This window comes from Alexandromys fortis, unplaced genomic scaffold, assembly GCF_014885135.2.
Source record: "Alexandromys fortis isolate MF-2015 unplaced genomic scaffold, M_Fortis_MF-2015_v1.1 scaffold_36, whole genome shotgun sequence".
Taxonomy (NCBI): domain Eukaryota; kingdom Metazoa; phylum Chordata; class Mammalia; order Rodentia; family Cricetidae; genus Alexandromys; species Alexandromys fortis.
The window spans coordinates 10741871-10757874 of record NW_026067915.1 but is presented as its reverse complement, the minus strand read 5'-3'; the positions used below and the strand labels follow the sequence as shown (position 1 = coordinate 10757874).

The 16004-nt window shown below is 39.4% G+C and overlaps 1 protein-coding gene across 2 annotated transcripts in view; it reads right to left on the bottom strand.

The window, feature by feature from the left end:
• Setd2 (SET domain containing 2, histone lysine methyltransferase) overlaps nucleotides 1-16004 on the bottom strand; it is a 105981-nt gene that overhangs the window by 24946 nt on the left and 65031 nt on the right. For both annotated transcript variants that reach the window (XM_050139172.1, XM_050139173.1), the window contains 4 exons: nucleotides 9556-9604; nucleotides 9013-9193; nucleotides 7640-8309; nucleotides 51-185 (listed from right to left, as the gene is read on the bottom strand). In XM_050139172.1, coding sequence (XP_049995129.1) covers nucleotides 51-185; nucleotides 7640-8309; nucleotides 9013-9193; nucleotides 9556-9604 — 1035 coding nt within the window. The remainder of the gene's footprint in view (nucleotides 1-50; nucleotides 186-7639; nucleotides 8310-9012; nucleotides 9194-9555; nucleotides 9605-16004) is intronic.

Sequence of the window (16004 nt, the reverse complement as noted above, 5' to 3'; positions counted from 1 at the left end):
AGACAAGATATACACCCAATGAGAGGGTTAACAAGTAAAACATTTCTTACTGGCTGTAAGGACTGAGGCTGCCCTGGTGCAACTATCGTAGTCACGGAGGCAGCTGGCTGCACCACCACTCCTTGTGGGTGAGCTGTGAAAATCTGTTGTCCCTGGATATACTGAAGACTTGGCTGGGCATAACTCTAAAAGACAAAACGAACAAAGTCAAAATTTATATTTCTCTGCATTGTACTATGTGAGTTAGTAATTGACTTCCAGTATGATGCAGTATACACACACATACACACTTTTAAAAAGATACTTTTTATAAGTATGTTTGGCTTCAAAGATATACAACAATTTTGTTTCAAACATGGAAGGGTTTCGTTTGGTTGCTTGAGACAGAGTCTTATTATGTAGCTCTGACTGGTTTTGAATTCAGAGATTCCTCCTGCAAAATGCCTCCCAAGTTCCGGGATTGAAGAAGTGCATCACCGAATAATTCATTTACTTCAACCTCACACCAATGTATTTAGCATAGAAGTAAACAAGCACACAAATGTTTTTCCTCTTTTATTCATAGACACTGTCTAACTATTTAACTTTCAGAGAACTGGAATAATGACTGCTGCCCCAGGGATTTACAGACAGACAGACACACACACACACACACCTCTCCATTCTGCTCTTTTTGGGAAGTACTCCCCCCACCCAACTTCTTTTTGTTTACAGTGAAGATAGAAGAATATAATGAATCTAAAATTTTAATAAGCAGAGAAATAATCCAGAATGAAAGCCCTCCACCTCTCAACCTTAAATGATCAGGTGCAGGTAGCTGCTCCCAGCCGAGTCTTCTAAGAAATAAGGATTATGTCTAAGATGTAAATCTATTCATATTACTCCTCAACCGCAGAAAATTTTACTAAAACAATGTGTCCAATTGCTTTAGAAACATTAGGAGCCGACTAGATCTAGATACTTCACTCAAGGACAGTTTTTAGCCCGGGACTGAGATACTATCAAGTATGAACAAAAGCATCAATACAAATCCAAAATAAAAGAAGTCTAAATGATAACAGTAAAAACCCCAAACAGTATGAAAAAGTTGGCTCTTTCATCTCTGCCAGCTAGGTTCCAAAGATGGAGTTCAGGTTGTCAAACCTGGTAGCAAGAGGTCTCACCTGTTAAACCAGGCTGGCCTTTAAAACTTTATATTTAAAATATTAGTCCATATTAGTGTGCATCCCATGGTACACATGTAGAAGTCAGAGGACAACATGAAGTTAGTCTTAGCTTCCATCTTTACAAGGCTACTACTAAGGGTCAAACTCACACCATCATGCTTGTGAATCAAGAACTTTACCCACTGAGTTATCTCTCTGGTCTAGAAATATTTTCCTTAAAATGAGACTACCATATCACATATGCTTATACACAAAATATAATAAACTTTTAAAAAAGATCAATACCAAAATGGCTAATATCCATCAGAATTCATCCAACTTCTAAGAGATACTGTAATCCTTAGGTACTTAGTTTCAAAGTTATCCAAGTTGCCTTAAATATCCAAATTTATAGCTTAAATCTTCTACTTAGGACCAAATAAGAAAACTTAAGATAGTCTAACAAAAGTGTTTCTAGTAGACATTTTCTCCTTGAGAAGACGCTCAGTTTTTCAATGGCAATGGTCCGAGGTCATTTTTCCCATACGTACTATTATTCTCTGCCTCTTTGTAAATGTGAATCCAAATCTTCCTTGAACAGAACATGGCATCGGACATAAGCTCTGATGATTATAATCACAGGTTAATAAAGGAGACTGAATCTTCAATGAGACTTCCCTTTATCAGAATATATTTTCTGATGTCACAAGGGGGTTATGAAGTCAGGCTGGGTTCAGGTCCCAATCAGAGTAAAACAGGAAATACACTATCAAAAATTTTTTTAATTAATACATAGCCAGATAATAATCAGAAGTCAATAAGAACAGAAATTACTGGCAGCAAACGATTATCAATGTTTAAAAGTAGAGGTACCGGTACCTTCCTATATACTTGCGATCCTGACTTCAGTTTAAGGTTTTGGAGTGACTGGAGGCAGGTAATGACTAAATAGAATTTTGTAACCCAGAAAGCTTAACATCAGATACTGCAGAGAATTGTTTAAAAAAAAATTCTGGCTTTCCTTCCCAATCTATTAGCAAATTCTGTTAACTTTGTCTTTATATATTCTTTCACATGGATATCATAAAAATTCTATTCTCTTGGCTAGATTACTTAACAATCTTGCAATTAACTTACTTTTGCCTTGAACTTTCATTATTTTCTTTCTCAGAACTACTAAAGTAATCCGTTTAGATTATGCGAGATGATATTAATCTATTAGACCATGTTAGAGGATTTCTACATTACTCAGACTAAGAAATCTTCAGAGTCTGTCATCTTATTTCATACAGGGATAGATGTCACAATTATCCCACACAATCTGTGTTACAAGTGTTTAATACTGACTTTACAAAACATTTTAAAAACTAAGTCAAAACAGTTATCCTACCCCCAACTCTTGGAAAACAGGATCTCACAACGTGTTCCAGGTTGGCCTTGAACACCTCTGCCTCAGCCTCCCCTCCACCCACTAACAGTTTAAGAGAAAAAACAAAAAACAAAAAACAGTACCAGGGTGAACATGTTATTTCCAGAGAAAACAAGAGGATGAGTATGCAAGCCTACAATTAAAAATTTGTCTGACAAGATAGTTAACTAAGGCTCACTATGCAGATTTATTGTTTTTCAAGACAGGGTTTCTCTGTAAAACAGCCCTGGCTGTCCTGGAACTTGCTACATAAACCAGGCTGTCTTTGAACTCACAGAAATCTGCGTGTCTCTCCTCCCAATGAGATTCAACGGTGTTTGCAACCAAAGCCCAGCTTACTGTGCAGAAATTTTAAAGATGTATTTTTTATTACTTTTATTTATGTGCATGAATCAATGCTGTGTGTGTGTGCTGGGATCCTCAGGGGCCAGAACAGGAGTCACAAGCATCTGTGAGCTGTTTGACATGGGTGATGGGAACCAAACTCAGGTCCTCTGGGAGCTCAAGTGCTATTAACCACTAAGCCAGTTTTCTGGCCTGTTGCAAAAATTTTCAAGTGTTGACTACTACAGAGTAGAGCTGTGTTTCTTTAGTTTGCAGACTGGTTCCAAATATTAGCAACAAGATAACCTCTGGTTTCAGATAGCAGTATCTAAATTTATAAAATCAGGTACCAAATTTGACCTGTTTTTTTTTTTTTTAAATTTGACCTGTTTTTTAAATGCAAAAGCAATGTTTAAAGAATGAGACTATCTCACAGGACAATAATTCAGAAAGTAAATGGTTTAAGAAAATGCAAAGTATATCAGCTCCTGAGCCAAATAATCACCCCAAATCATATCATTTATTAGTAGATATAGTTAAAGAAAGTATGAACCAGACTCTAGGTTCAATATTTTCTTTCCCTAAGTCAGCTAATAATCATTTGCAGATGCAAAAAATCAGTATCAATAAAAGGTATTGGCTTTAAAAAATGCTGAATATGGTGGAAGTACTTAGTAGGTCTGAGGCAAAAGGCAGCAACCTTGGGCTACCTATATGAAGCTAATGCCTCAGCACACCAATTGGTTATCCAATACCAAAATAGTCAGCGCTGAAAATAAATATAAGAAGTTAGATACAGACCGCACAAGATGCTATTTAGGAACACACACTCTTAACAAGCTTTTAGCAGAAAAGTACTTCAAACTTTAAGAAGCTATTAACTGGTTTTCAGTTTAAATTAAATAATGCAATAAGTATATATATTTATGAGACACAAAAAATATTTTATCACTGTTAAACCTCTTCACTTGCCAAGCAGTGGTGGCACATGCCTTTAATCCCAGCAGTTGGGAGGCAGAGGAGAGTGGATTTCTGTGTGTTGGAGGATAGTCTGGTCTACACAGTGAGTTCCAGGACAGCCAGGGCTACACAGTTAAACCCTGTTGGAGAATCCACAAACAACAATAAGAAAAATCTAAAAACCTCTTTTACTTGGGGAAATCTGAGAAGACTGGCTTGCTCTTTCGTATGACTTTAAACCTTACACCCTATAAAATGAGTTCAAGGCCAGCCTGAACAGTTTAATAAGACTTACTTCAAAATAAAAATAATAGAAAGAGGTTTGGGGCTGTAGCTCAGTGGTAGTGCTTGCTCGAAACATAAAACACTCTGGGATAACTTCCAGGCACCTAAAGAGAGGGGTGTGTGTATGTCATGCACCACGCCTGGCTGACAGCTTGTTTCTGGTATTTTGGTAAGTTAAAACATATAAGAGAAAACATAATTGTTCTGTCCTATTTCAAATAGAAGGGAAATTGCTGAGTAACATTCTATAAAAGGAAAGCCTTTTAAAGCACTGAAGTAAAAGGTGGTCTTAGTGTAACTCTGTCACTCATAAATGTCAAGACAGCTACAGATCATATGACCTGTTAAAGCTAAGCTTTTGTTTAATGTGAAAATTACAGTGAAAAGGTTTATAACAAATTTTTCCAAATGTCAAAACAAGTATAAATGCTAAATCTGTACATTTACATTTCTGTTTATTGTGGATTATTGTATCATCAAAAGTATCACAACTTATATCTCTCAGTACCCCATGTGTTGTTATAGCAGATAACAGGGTCTGAACGTGACAGACCTAAACCTTTTGAAATGCATCATTATCAATATCTACCACCTTATGCAAAAGGCATTCTGCCATTTCATATGTCTCCCAAAATACAGTAATGATAGTTGGAATTGAAAATATACATTAACAACCACGCTACATGTTTCTCATTATCCAAACCCCTAAATCGCCTCTAATCAACTAATTTCACAGAGAAGGGAAGAGAATCCATTTACCTAGTACTCAAGGATATAGAAAGTAAACTAGGGAATCACTAAAAATGCCTTTGATAGGGGCAGAATGAAAGACTAAAAAGGAAGTAAAAAGTCCCCCCCCCATAGGGTTTCTCTGTGTAACAACTCTGGCTGTCCTGGAACTTGTATTGGAGACCAGACCAGGCTGGCCTCGAACTCGCAGAAGTCTACTTGTCTTCACCTCTCAGGTGCTGGATTAAAGAGGTGTGCTTCCACTGCCCGGCTCCAAGTCCTAAAACTAATAATTAAACCCCAAAGAAAACTTGCTCACTGAAGGATAGGGGGTAGGAGGGAAAAGCACCAGGATTTTATGCCTATCACTTGTACTGGCTTTTTGGGAACCTATTCTCTTTGGATAGAGATACAGTAGGGCTCAGCCTAGACCCTCCCCAAAGCAATGTGCCTTACCCTCTCTGAGGAGTGGCTGGGGGTGGGGTGGGGGATATGTGGAGGGAATGGGAGGAGAGAAGGGAGTGGGAACTTGGATTGGTATATATAATGAAAAAAGATAAGTCTGAAAAAAACTACCATAAAACCAATTAGATTTATACTATGGAATCTTACAGGGTTGCTTAAGACAAAGTCTAGGTAGCTAGTTTTAAACATGAAAGTCTTCTGCCTCATCTTTCTTCTTCTTCTTCTTTTTTTTTTTTTTTTTTTTTTTTTTTTTTTTTTTTTTTTTTTTTTTTTTTTTTTTTTTTTTTTTTTTTTTTCAAGACAGGGTTTCTCTGTGGCTTTGGAGCCTGTCCTGGAACTAGCTCTGTAGACCAGGCTGGTCTCGAACTCACAGAGATCTGCCTCATCTTTCTATTGCTAATATTACAATGCAAGCATGAGCCACTGTGCCCAGATTCTATTGAGAGTATTTTAAATATTTATTATTTATTTATATGTGACTGCATGTGTGTGGGTGCCCTTGAAGTCCAGAAGGTGGAGCTGGAGTTACAGGAAGTTGTAAGCTGCCTGACATAGGCGTTATGAACTAAACTCTAGTCCTTTAGAAGAAAAACAATCTTAATCGTTGAGCCATCTCTCCTGCCCTGAGGAGTCTTGAATCTTTCATTGCTGTATCTTAGACTTTTAAACACTTCAGCAACCAGACTAGGATAGAACTTTTTATTTTTCTACAGAATAAGGTGTCAAAACCAGAGTTATATGCATGTTAGGCAAACACTGTACCACTAAGCTATTCATTCCCTCAGCCCAGAAATAAAGGAGTATTTTTATTGATTCCCTGATGAACATTCTTAGAGAAACTCAAAGCTTATATAGTTGAATTGTGTGGAGCTAGATTCAGTGACCAGCATTGAAAACTACAATTATGTCAACACAAGTTATTCTCATTACAGACTACAGTGGTCAAACCTACATGATGATGACTCTCCAGTGATTCCCACCTCCTGGCACACACACACACTCTTCCCTTTGTGATGAACAGATAAAATAAAGTGATAGGAACTGTGGGTAATTCTACTGGGAAGCCTTGGTTGTGAATGGCTGTCAAGTGAATCCTCCATTCCTAATCTAGCCTTCAGATGACTACAGACCTTGAAAATAGCTTGACTCTAATTTCATGGAACCTGATCCAGACCACTCAAACTGAGTTGCTTCTAAATTCCTTATACCTGCAAACTGTGACATACTAATCTTAAGAAAGTAGTCTTTACTGGGGCAGTGGTGGTGCACATCTTTAATCCCAGCACTTGGGAGGCAGGGGCAGGCAGATCTCTGTGAATTCAAAACCAGTGTGGTCTACAGAGTTCCAGGACAGGCTGGGCTACATGAAGAGGCTCTGTGTAGCACGAATAATAAAAATCCAGACACTGAAATTGGGGTTCAACCAGAAAAACAGAGCAGCCAAATCACTACAGAAGTCTTACCAAGGCTGGGCGAAAGTAGACTAAAAAGACTAAGCCTCTCTTTCCTCCCATTTTATATTCCCTCTAGTGCTGGGATTAACGGCGTATGACTCCCTACTACTAGGACTAAAGGTGCAAGCCACCATCACCTGAATTTGTTTCTGCATTGATCTTGTGTAGCCCAGAGTAACCTTGAACTCACAGAGATCCATCTGACTCTGTCTCCCAAATCCTGGGATTAAAGGTGTGTGTCACCACTGCCTGACCTCTAGTGGCTTTAGCTTTGCCTCTGGTCTTCAAGCAAGATTTATTTATCAAGGGGCTGGAGAGATGGCTCAGCGGTTTAAAAGCATTGGCTGTTCTTCCAGAGAACCTGGGTTCAATTCCCAGTACCCACATGGTAGCTCACAGCTGTCTATAATTCTAGTTCTAGGGGATCCGAAACTCTCACACAGAGTATATACAGGCAAAACACCAGCGTACATTAAATAGATAAATCTTAAAAAAAAAAAAAGATTTATCAAAGCTTTATCTATCAACCCTGTCTTAATTAAAAAAAAGTATTAGTCTCCACGCCCCCCATTTCATTTTACATAGTAGATAATATCAATGCAATAGATCCAAGGTCTAGGGGTATAATTCAATGGGAGAATGCTTGATGAGCTCATGCATAAGGTCCCAGGTTTTATCGTTAGCACCAGAAAACAAACAAGATAATCAATGACATCACTTTTTCCTTCTTATCAGATTAACTAGCATCTCAAGTGAAATCAGGTCATCAACAGCAGGCTTTCTCTTGCACCAGATTCAATTAGCATGGCATTAACAAGATTTAAAATATGAAGTTTCCAATTAGTTACCTGCACAATTGGTGGAGTTGTCTGTGAATATGGAGATGTCACACCATAGACTGTTGAACATGTCTGTCCTTGATAATATATGGTTGCTTGAGACTGTGCAGGAGAGTACTGCTGCTGTACACTGACAGACTGTTGGTTTGAATCCCAGACATTATAATTCTGTCCTTGAACGGGGCCTGGAGTTTGTACTGGCATTACAGGAACATTGGAGTCTTGGTGTACTACACTTTCATTCTGAGCTACATATTGTGAACTGGAAACTTCCACAGAGGCTGCCACATGTGGCACCACTGGCACTGATGGAGGGGCAGCAAGGGATTCTGTGGGATGTCCTACCAAGGGCTGAGCATGATCATAAGGGGCAGGAGAGCACACAGGGTCCATGCTGGGTGTGGGCAGAAGCACCTTTCCAGCATTAGGGTTGCTGGGATCCACATAAGCTTGCATGGGATAACCTGGTGGATAGCCGGCAAAGGGGTGATGAGAGGCATTATAGCCCAGAGAGTCAAAAGGTAGTGGTGATGTCATCCCCAAGTTCTGCAGCTGTTGTTGTTGTTTCTGAGCCTCCCTCTGTGCTACCTCTTGCTCAAACAACTTCCTGCGCTCCTCTGTAGAAAGTTTATTTCGGTCTTTAATTCGTACTTTCTTTTTAGAAGTTGGCGTATCATATCTATAAAGAAAACAATACCACAAAAGATTACCAAATCATGGATATAACCAAAATAGTTATAAAACAGTAAGCCACACATTGATAATTCTTCTCAAATTATGAAGTAACCACTAACTACATCAAGTCTAATTTAATTTGGCACTGGCTAAAAGTCATACTCAAAATTAGTTAATGAGAATTGTTTGATTGAATTCAATACCACCAGTGCACAAATGAAACAAAAAAAAAGGGGGGGGGGAGCTAGGAAGAAGGCTCGGCGATTAAGAGCCCATACTGATCTTGCAGAGGACCAGAGTTCAGTTCTCAAAAACCCCTGTCAGGTAGCTCACAACTGCTTATAACTACTCCATTTCTAAGAGGATCCAATGCTTTCTGGCATACGGAGGGAGGGAAGGATGGAGGGAGAGAGGGAGGGAAGGATGGAGGGAGAGAGGGAGGGAGGGAGAAGGGAAAGTCTATGCCAGTCTATTTAGTATGCAAGTGATGTCTTTATGTGCACCACAGCACAAATGTGGATGGATGTTAGAATCAGAGACAGCTTCCTCTTCACCATATGGGCCCCAGGGATTCAGCTCAGGATCGAATCTCGGACAGCAGCTCCTTTACCTACTATCTCACCAGTCTACCACTCCATTTTCATCTCTTTCTTTGTACCTGACTTGAAAACTTTCAAATTGCCAAAATAAGAAAAACTCACACTTACCTATCATCTGGCCTTTTTGTTCCCCGTTCATAGGCAGAAGATGGTGGTGAGAGAGAGCCCCTTCGTTTCCTTTTCTCTTTATTCTGAGCTGGCTTGTCTGGGTCTCTCTCTCTCGACCTGTTAGGAGTCTTTGGAATGGTTTGATCTCTGAAGGCAGTAGCATCCCTTCCTCGTTCAGTTCCTAGGAGGATAAGTTATTATTTGTAAAGTTTATTTTAGTTGGAAAGTAACACATCATGTATATAATAAAACTTCCATCCAATAGCAAATGTATGAACTCTTCCCCTTATTTAGTCCTGACTTTGAATTTAAAGGTTCTAATTTTTAGTTACTTGACACCGAGGAATCAAAACCAAATTCCTACTTCCTTATTCTAAGTCTGAGGCTAAGCAAGATTTCACATACAAGAGAAGACTGAATTTACTATATAAAAGATTGGTCCTAAAAAAGTTCAAGATCAATCACCCTTTGCAGATCCCCAAGGGCTCCTCAATACCTACAGAATTCTTACATATCTATCTACACAAGTATTCTTCAACCTACCTGTGCTCTCCTTTTCAGTTTGACTTTTCTTTGGAATTCGATATACCTCCTGTGGGGGTAGGAGAAGATGAGTTAACAGTGTGAAATAAAGAAATGGATGCTTTGAAATTGACAGAGTTCATGATAACATCAAGGTATGGGGGAAGTAGGGAAAATACTACAAGGAAAACAGATTGGTCGGTATTTAATTATTCTCTAAAATTTAATGCATTTGATTTTAAATAAGACCTAGCCGTATGAAATTGAGCAAAAGAAGATGTATATATAGGTATATATTTTACATTTCCCAAGGTTGCATTATCTCACAACACAGCAGAATAAATGACTGTTTCAGACAAGAACACACTTCCTGAGAATTCTAATTCACACACACATATATTCCTGCAAAAAAATGCAATAGAAGTCATCTAAATTTCTTTACTGAGTATATTAATAAGGATAATTCTAATGTCTCACCAAAAATTCTCTCTAAGAGCAGTAACTCAGTTATATAAAAATACTTTGAAAATTACACGTATAAAGACAATCCTTACTGGTCAGCATAGGGATGAAAACCACGGTCTCTCTCACACACCCCAGGCAAGCATTCCACTTTTTTTTGTTTGTTTTTTGTTTTTTGAGACAGGGTTTCTCTGTAGCTTTTGTGCCTGTCCTGGAACTAGCTCTTGTAGACCTGGCCGGCCTCGATCTCCCAGAGATCCGCCTGCCTCTGCCTCTGGGATTAAAGGCGTGTGCCATCACCGCCTGGCTAAGCATTCCACTTTTTGAACTATGCTTTAGCTCCACTACTGTCACATGCTTTGCCATGCTAGAGAAAAAAAAAAAAAAAGGGTCTTGGGACACACTGGGCAATTCAATGTATTTTTCTATGGATGCAAAAACCCCACTAATAGTCAACTTATCTACTTTCATAGGANGGGAGGGAGGGAGGGAGGGAGGGACAAGAGAAAGATGCACACTATGATTAGTTCATCAATACTCCCAAAATGGCATCTAGTATTATACCAAAACTGATCAAGATAATGTTAACTATGTTTTTATGCCTCAAAATACACATACTTGCTATGTAATTTGAATATGCTTTCTGGCCTGACAGTTCCACACTGGTAGCGCATGGGCACAAGTTCTTACCAGGCTGAGTGAAGTAAGCCAATCAATGACAAGTCTACACATTTTCAATGGCACGTAACGATACTCTCCCATGACAGTTGTGTAATATTACTCACACCCATGTTGTCTAGTTACCATCTGTGTAACCCAATTTTGAGAATGTACTCCAAGAAAACTAAACTCATTTCACATTATAGTTAGATCTAGTAATATTCGAGGAAAATGAGAAACAGTCCATGTTACACAATTGAAGAAGGGCGAAGATGAATTATTCAAGCAGGGAGTAGTGTCATGAGGCTTTAATCCCAGCACTCAGGAAGCAGAGGTAGGTGGATTTCCATGAGTTCGGGGTCTACAGAGAGTTCCAGGACAGTCAGAGCCATATGGTGAGGCCCTGAGATTAATGCATAAATGTAGATTCCTCCATTCTCTTTACCCCTAGAATCCTCCTTCTCATGTTCAGGACTTTTATTACAACTGTGGTTCTTCATTTTATTTATTTAGTTTTTCAAGACAGGGTTTCTCTGTAGCTTAGGAGCCTGTCCTGGAACTAGCTCTTGTAGACCAGGTTGGCCTCGAACTCACAGAGATCTGCCTGTCTTTGCCTCTTAAGTGCTGGGATTAAAGGCATGTGCCACCCAACTGTGGTTCTTTACTACAGATGCACAATAATTTCAGAAAGTCTTTTATATTAGTAACACCCAAGACAAACTGAATCTTGAGTTGCCGGTTTCAGAAATCCTTCTTTGTAAAAAGCTCCTGATATAAAGTGATGCACAGGGAAAGCTGAGGACCACCGCAGTACTTACTGGCTTTTCTTAAAAGTTCTGAGGGCTCCTAGCAACAAAGCCTCTGGGAACGAACTATCTTTCTGCCCTTGGCTCAGAGTGAAAGACTCTAAATGCATTTGTAAGCCCCCCTCAATGTCAACCCTAAGACATTTTTCTAAAACCTTATACTCACTCTATCTTGGAAAAGGGACAGTTGCCCCCCTCCCCCCATACTGGACTGCTCATCCCCCTGTGTCCTTGTGAATAATCTTCGAACGTAAGTCCATTTTGGGAATTGAGGCAAATACAACCCACAGATGTTGACTCAGTTCCTGATGTATTGATTTAGTCACTGAACCAAAGGTCAGGAAAACCAAAGAGATGCTCTCCCTTATCACCTGACCACATAACTATTCTCCTGCCCTGGAATAGACCAATCATTGCTAGTAACCCTTTAAATAAGCCAATCCAATAAGTTGGAAAACAACCTACAGGTCCGTCCTCCCCCCCCCCCTTGTGTCTTTGGCTTTTCGCTTTAAAAGATGGACTGTAACAGTTATCATTGTCCTTCATATCCCAAACCTGAAGGACCCTGTCATGACAGAATAAAAATCTTCTTGCTTTTACATCAATTTGTGGTTATATGAATGGTGTCTAGAGCAACTCTTCCCTGATGTTTGGACTTTTAGTCCAACAAGAGCATGAGGGCTCTCTCTCTTTTTGAGTAGCTTTTGCCTGCTGAGAGGATATATTTCAATCAGCTACTCCCTTCTCTTCTCGGGAATGTCTACAATCACTTAGCTGTCATTTTCTAGCTGTGGGTACTGTATCAGGGACAAAGGCAGGAGGGGACAAGCTGACACTCTCAGCTCTGGTTTCTCCATTCCACCAAGTAACCAAACTTGAGGAAAAGTAAAGCTGCTACTTATCAGCAACCATCTGTACTGCAAATTAATCTGAACAACTATTTGAAAATACTATGTAAATCTAGGTACTAAAAATTTGACATGTTCATTCATAAAGAAAACTTTGAATAGATATATCAAAGGTTCACTTACAGATAACACAGCTTCATTCTTTCCACAGGATCCTGACATTCATGAAAACTACCAAAAAAAAACAAACAAAAAAAAACCCTTATAGACTTAAAAAGGTGCAGACTCTGTGATGGTAGTTATTGTGCCATTAGACACCGTCAAAAGTTTATATAAACTGCTAACTTGGAAATATATTCTGAGGCCAGCAAGAGAGTAGACCAGAAGGGTGTCTTCTGGGACTAACATAGAAGGGGACAGTGAGGAAAAAACATCTTTCCCACATGCAGTGTTACATGATTCTGTTGTTTTCCGATTATTATTATTATGTGAGGAATTCCCCTATGTAGGCTGTTAATATGTTTTATTACTATTGGTGAACAAAGAAAATGCCTGGCCTATGGCAGGGAAGAATATAGCAAGGCAGGAAATCCAAGGAGAGATAAGAGGAGGAAACAAGGCAGGTTCAGGCAGATACCACGTAGCTGCCAAAGGAGACAGATGCTGGAACCTGACAGGCAAGCCACAGCCTTGTGGTGATGCACAAATTAAAAGAAATGGATTAATTTAAGACGTAAGGGCTACCCAATTATAAAATGGAGCACTGAGCTGAACAGAGATCTCTCAACAGAAGAAGTTCAAATGGCCAAAAGACACCTAAGGTCATGCTCAACTTCCTTAGTGATCAGGGAAATGCAAATCAAGACAACTTTAAGATACCATCTTACACCTGTCAGAATGGCTAAAATCAAAAACACCAATGATAGCCTATGCTGGAGAGGTTGTGGAGAAAGGGGTACACTTATCCATTGCTGGTGGGAATGCAAACTTGTGCAACCACTCTGGAAAGCAGTGTGGAGGTTTCTCAGGAAATTCGGGATCAACCTACCCATGGACCCAGCAATACCACTCTTCGGAATATACCTAAGAGAGGCCTTATCATAAAACAAAAATATATGCTCTACTATGTTTATAGCAGCATTATTTGTAATAGCCAGAACCTGGAAACAACCTAGATGCCCTTCAATTGAAGAATGGATGAAGAAAGTATGGAATATATACATATTAGAGTACTACTCAGCAGTAAAAAACAAGGACTTCTTGAAGTTTGCAGGCAAATGGATGGAAATAGAAAACACTATCCTGAGTGAGGTAAGCCAGACCCAAAAAGAGGAACATGGGATGTACTCACTCATATTTGGTTTCTAGCCATAAATAAAGGACATTGAGCCTATAATTCGGGTTCTTAGAGAAGCTAAATAAGAAGGAGAACCCAAAGAAAATCATATAGGCATCCTCCTGAATATTAACCTTCATCAGGCGATGAAAGGAGACAGAGACAGAGACCCACAATGGAGCACCGGACTGAAATCTCAAGGTCCAAATCAGGAGCAGAAGGAGAGCGAGCACAAGCAAGGAACTCAGGACCGCGAGGGGTGCACCCACACACTGACACAATGGGGATGTTCTATCGGAAACTCACCAAGGCCAGCTGGCCTGGGTCTGAAAAAGCCTGGGTTAAAACCGGTCTCGCTGAACATAGCGGACAATGAGGACTACTGAGACCTCAAGAACAATGGCAATGGGTTTTTGATCCTACTGCACATATTGGCTTTGTGGGAGCCTAGGCAGTTTGGTTGCTCACCTTACTAGACCTGGATGGAGGTGGGTGGCCCTTGGACTTCCCACAAGGCAGAGAACCTGATTGCTCTTTGGGCTGACGAGGGAGGGGGACTTGACTGGGGGAGGGAGAGGGAAAGGGGAGGCGGCGGTGGGGAAGAGACAGAAATCTTTAATAAATAAATAAATAAATAAATAAATAGAAAAAAAAAAGACATAAGGACTAGCTAAAAATACGCTTGAACCATAGGCCAAACAGTGCTGTAATTAATATAATTTCTATGTAACTATTCACATCTGGGTGACTGGAAAACAAAAGAGCAGTCTCTGTTTACATGTGTGTGTAAATAGTATATGTACATGAACACAGGTCCCCAGAGGCCAGAGATACTGGATTTTCCTGGAGCCTAAGTTACAGGTGGTTGTGAGCCAGCTGGTATGTGTGCTAGGAATTGAACTGAGTCCCAAGAAGAGCAAGGGTTATACATGCTCTTATCTGCTGGGCCACCTCTCCAAACTACGTTTGTTGTTTAAAACAGATTTCTTACATTCACAAAATAAATTACTAGCACTGACTGTTGATAATTTAACTGTAGTAAAGATGAGCAGTACTACCTAAAGGTAAACAGAACGAGTTATTAATGTCTACCCAAGATTGTGAGTTGAATAACGTCACCTTCCACTTTATGAAGTCAAAACTATAAGGAAATGGATTATCCACTCCTTGGATTATGCATTAGGAGACTGAACTCCTAAAACTGAAAACGGATGGTACCAATGTCCCATTATATTTTGAAAAATGAGCAGGAAACAGCCTTGTGAAGACAACTGCGAAATTTCTTTGGATCATTTTATGTGGTAAATGAAGAGTACTAATGTATCAGTCTGACTAATAGGAAGTCCACCAGGAAAGATGTCAGTCATGGGTTAGTGAGTCCATTGAAGAAAATATTAAAATCACTTCATTTGCCAGGTAGTAGAGGCGCACGCCTTTAATCCCAGCACTAAGGGAAGCAGAGGCAGGTGGATCTCAGTGAGTTTGAGGCCAGCCTGGTCTATAGAGCTAGTTCCATGACAGGTTCCAAAGCTACAGAGAAACCCTGTTTTGAAAACAAACAAAAAAACACTCACTTCACTTTCTTCATTCTCATCAGGAGACCAGCACATAAGACAGCTCTGTGGGTTAGGAGACTGGCTCTTCATCTCAGAGAAGCCTAAAATAATCTTACTTCTTCACTCCATCCAATATTTAGATATCATTTTTTTTTCATTTCTTTAGCACTTAGGTAATACTCCTAACTAACACACATATACACTCAAGCTATAACTGTTATGAGCCAAGAACGTCTTTTCTTTGCTATATTTCTAGCACCACAGTGGCCAGCAGACAGTTCATGCTCAATTGTTAAGTAGATTAACAAGTGAAATTTTACTCATTATAAAAATCAGCCACACAGTATTACATAAACTATCTCAAATAGTAGGGTGGTGACCAACTGAAGAGTTACTTGTAGAAATCTAGTTTGCTGATGTAGAAAACAAAAGTATCAACTATAGCCTAAAAGCATATACCAATGCTCTTATTTCGTAATACTTAAGATATACACTACCTGCCACAAAGGAATTCACAGCACAGCAGAAATTCTAGGAATTGGTGAATTAGCACACTTGTAGCAACAGGACTTGGGAGGCTGGGGCAGGATGTTTTAAAAAGTTCAAGGTAACGTTAGCGACATAGCATGTTCCCGGCAAACCTGCGCTACCTGAGACTGTTTAAAAAAAAACAACACCCAGAAGAATGGCGGAAACTTGATTCTCATATATTATTTTTAACACCGCTAAAAAAGAGGTTATTACTATATGTACATTATATGTAAAAGAGAATAAAAATTAAGTAATAATACTAGTTTGAAAT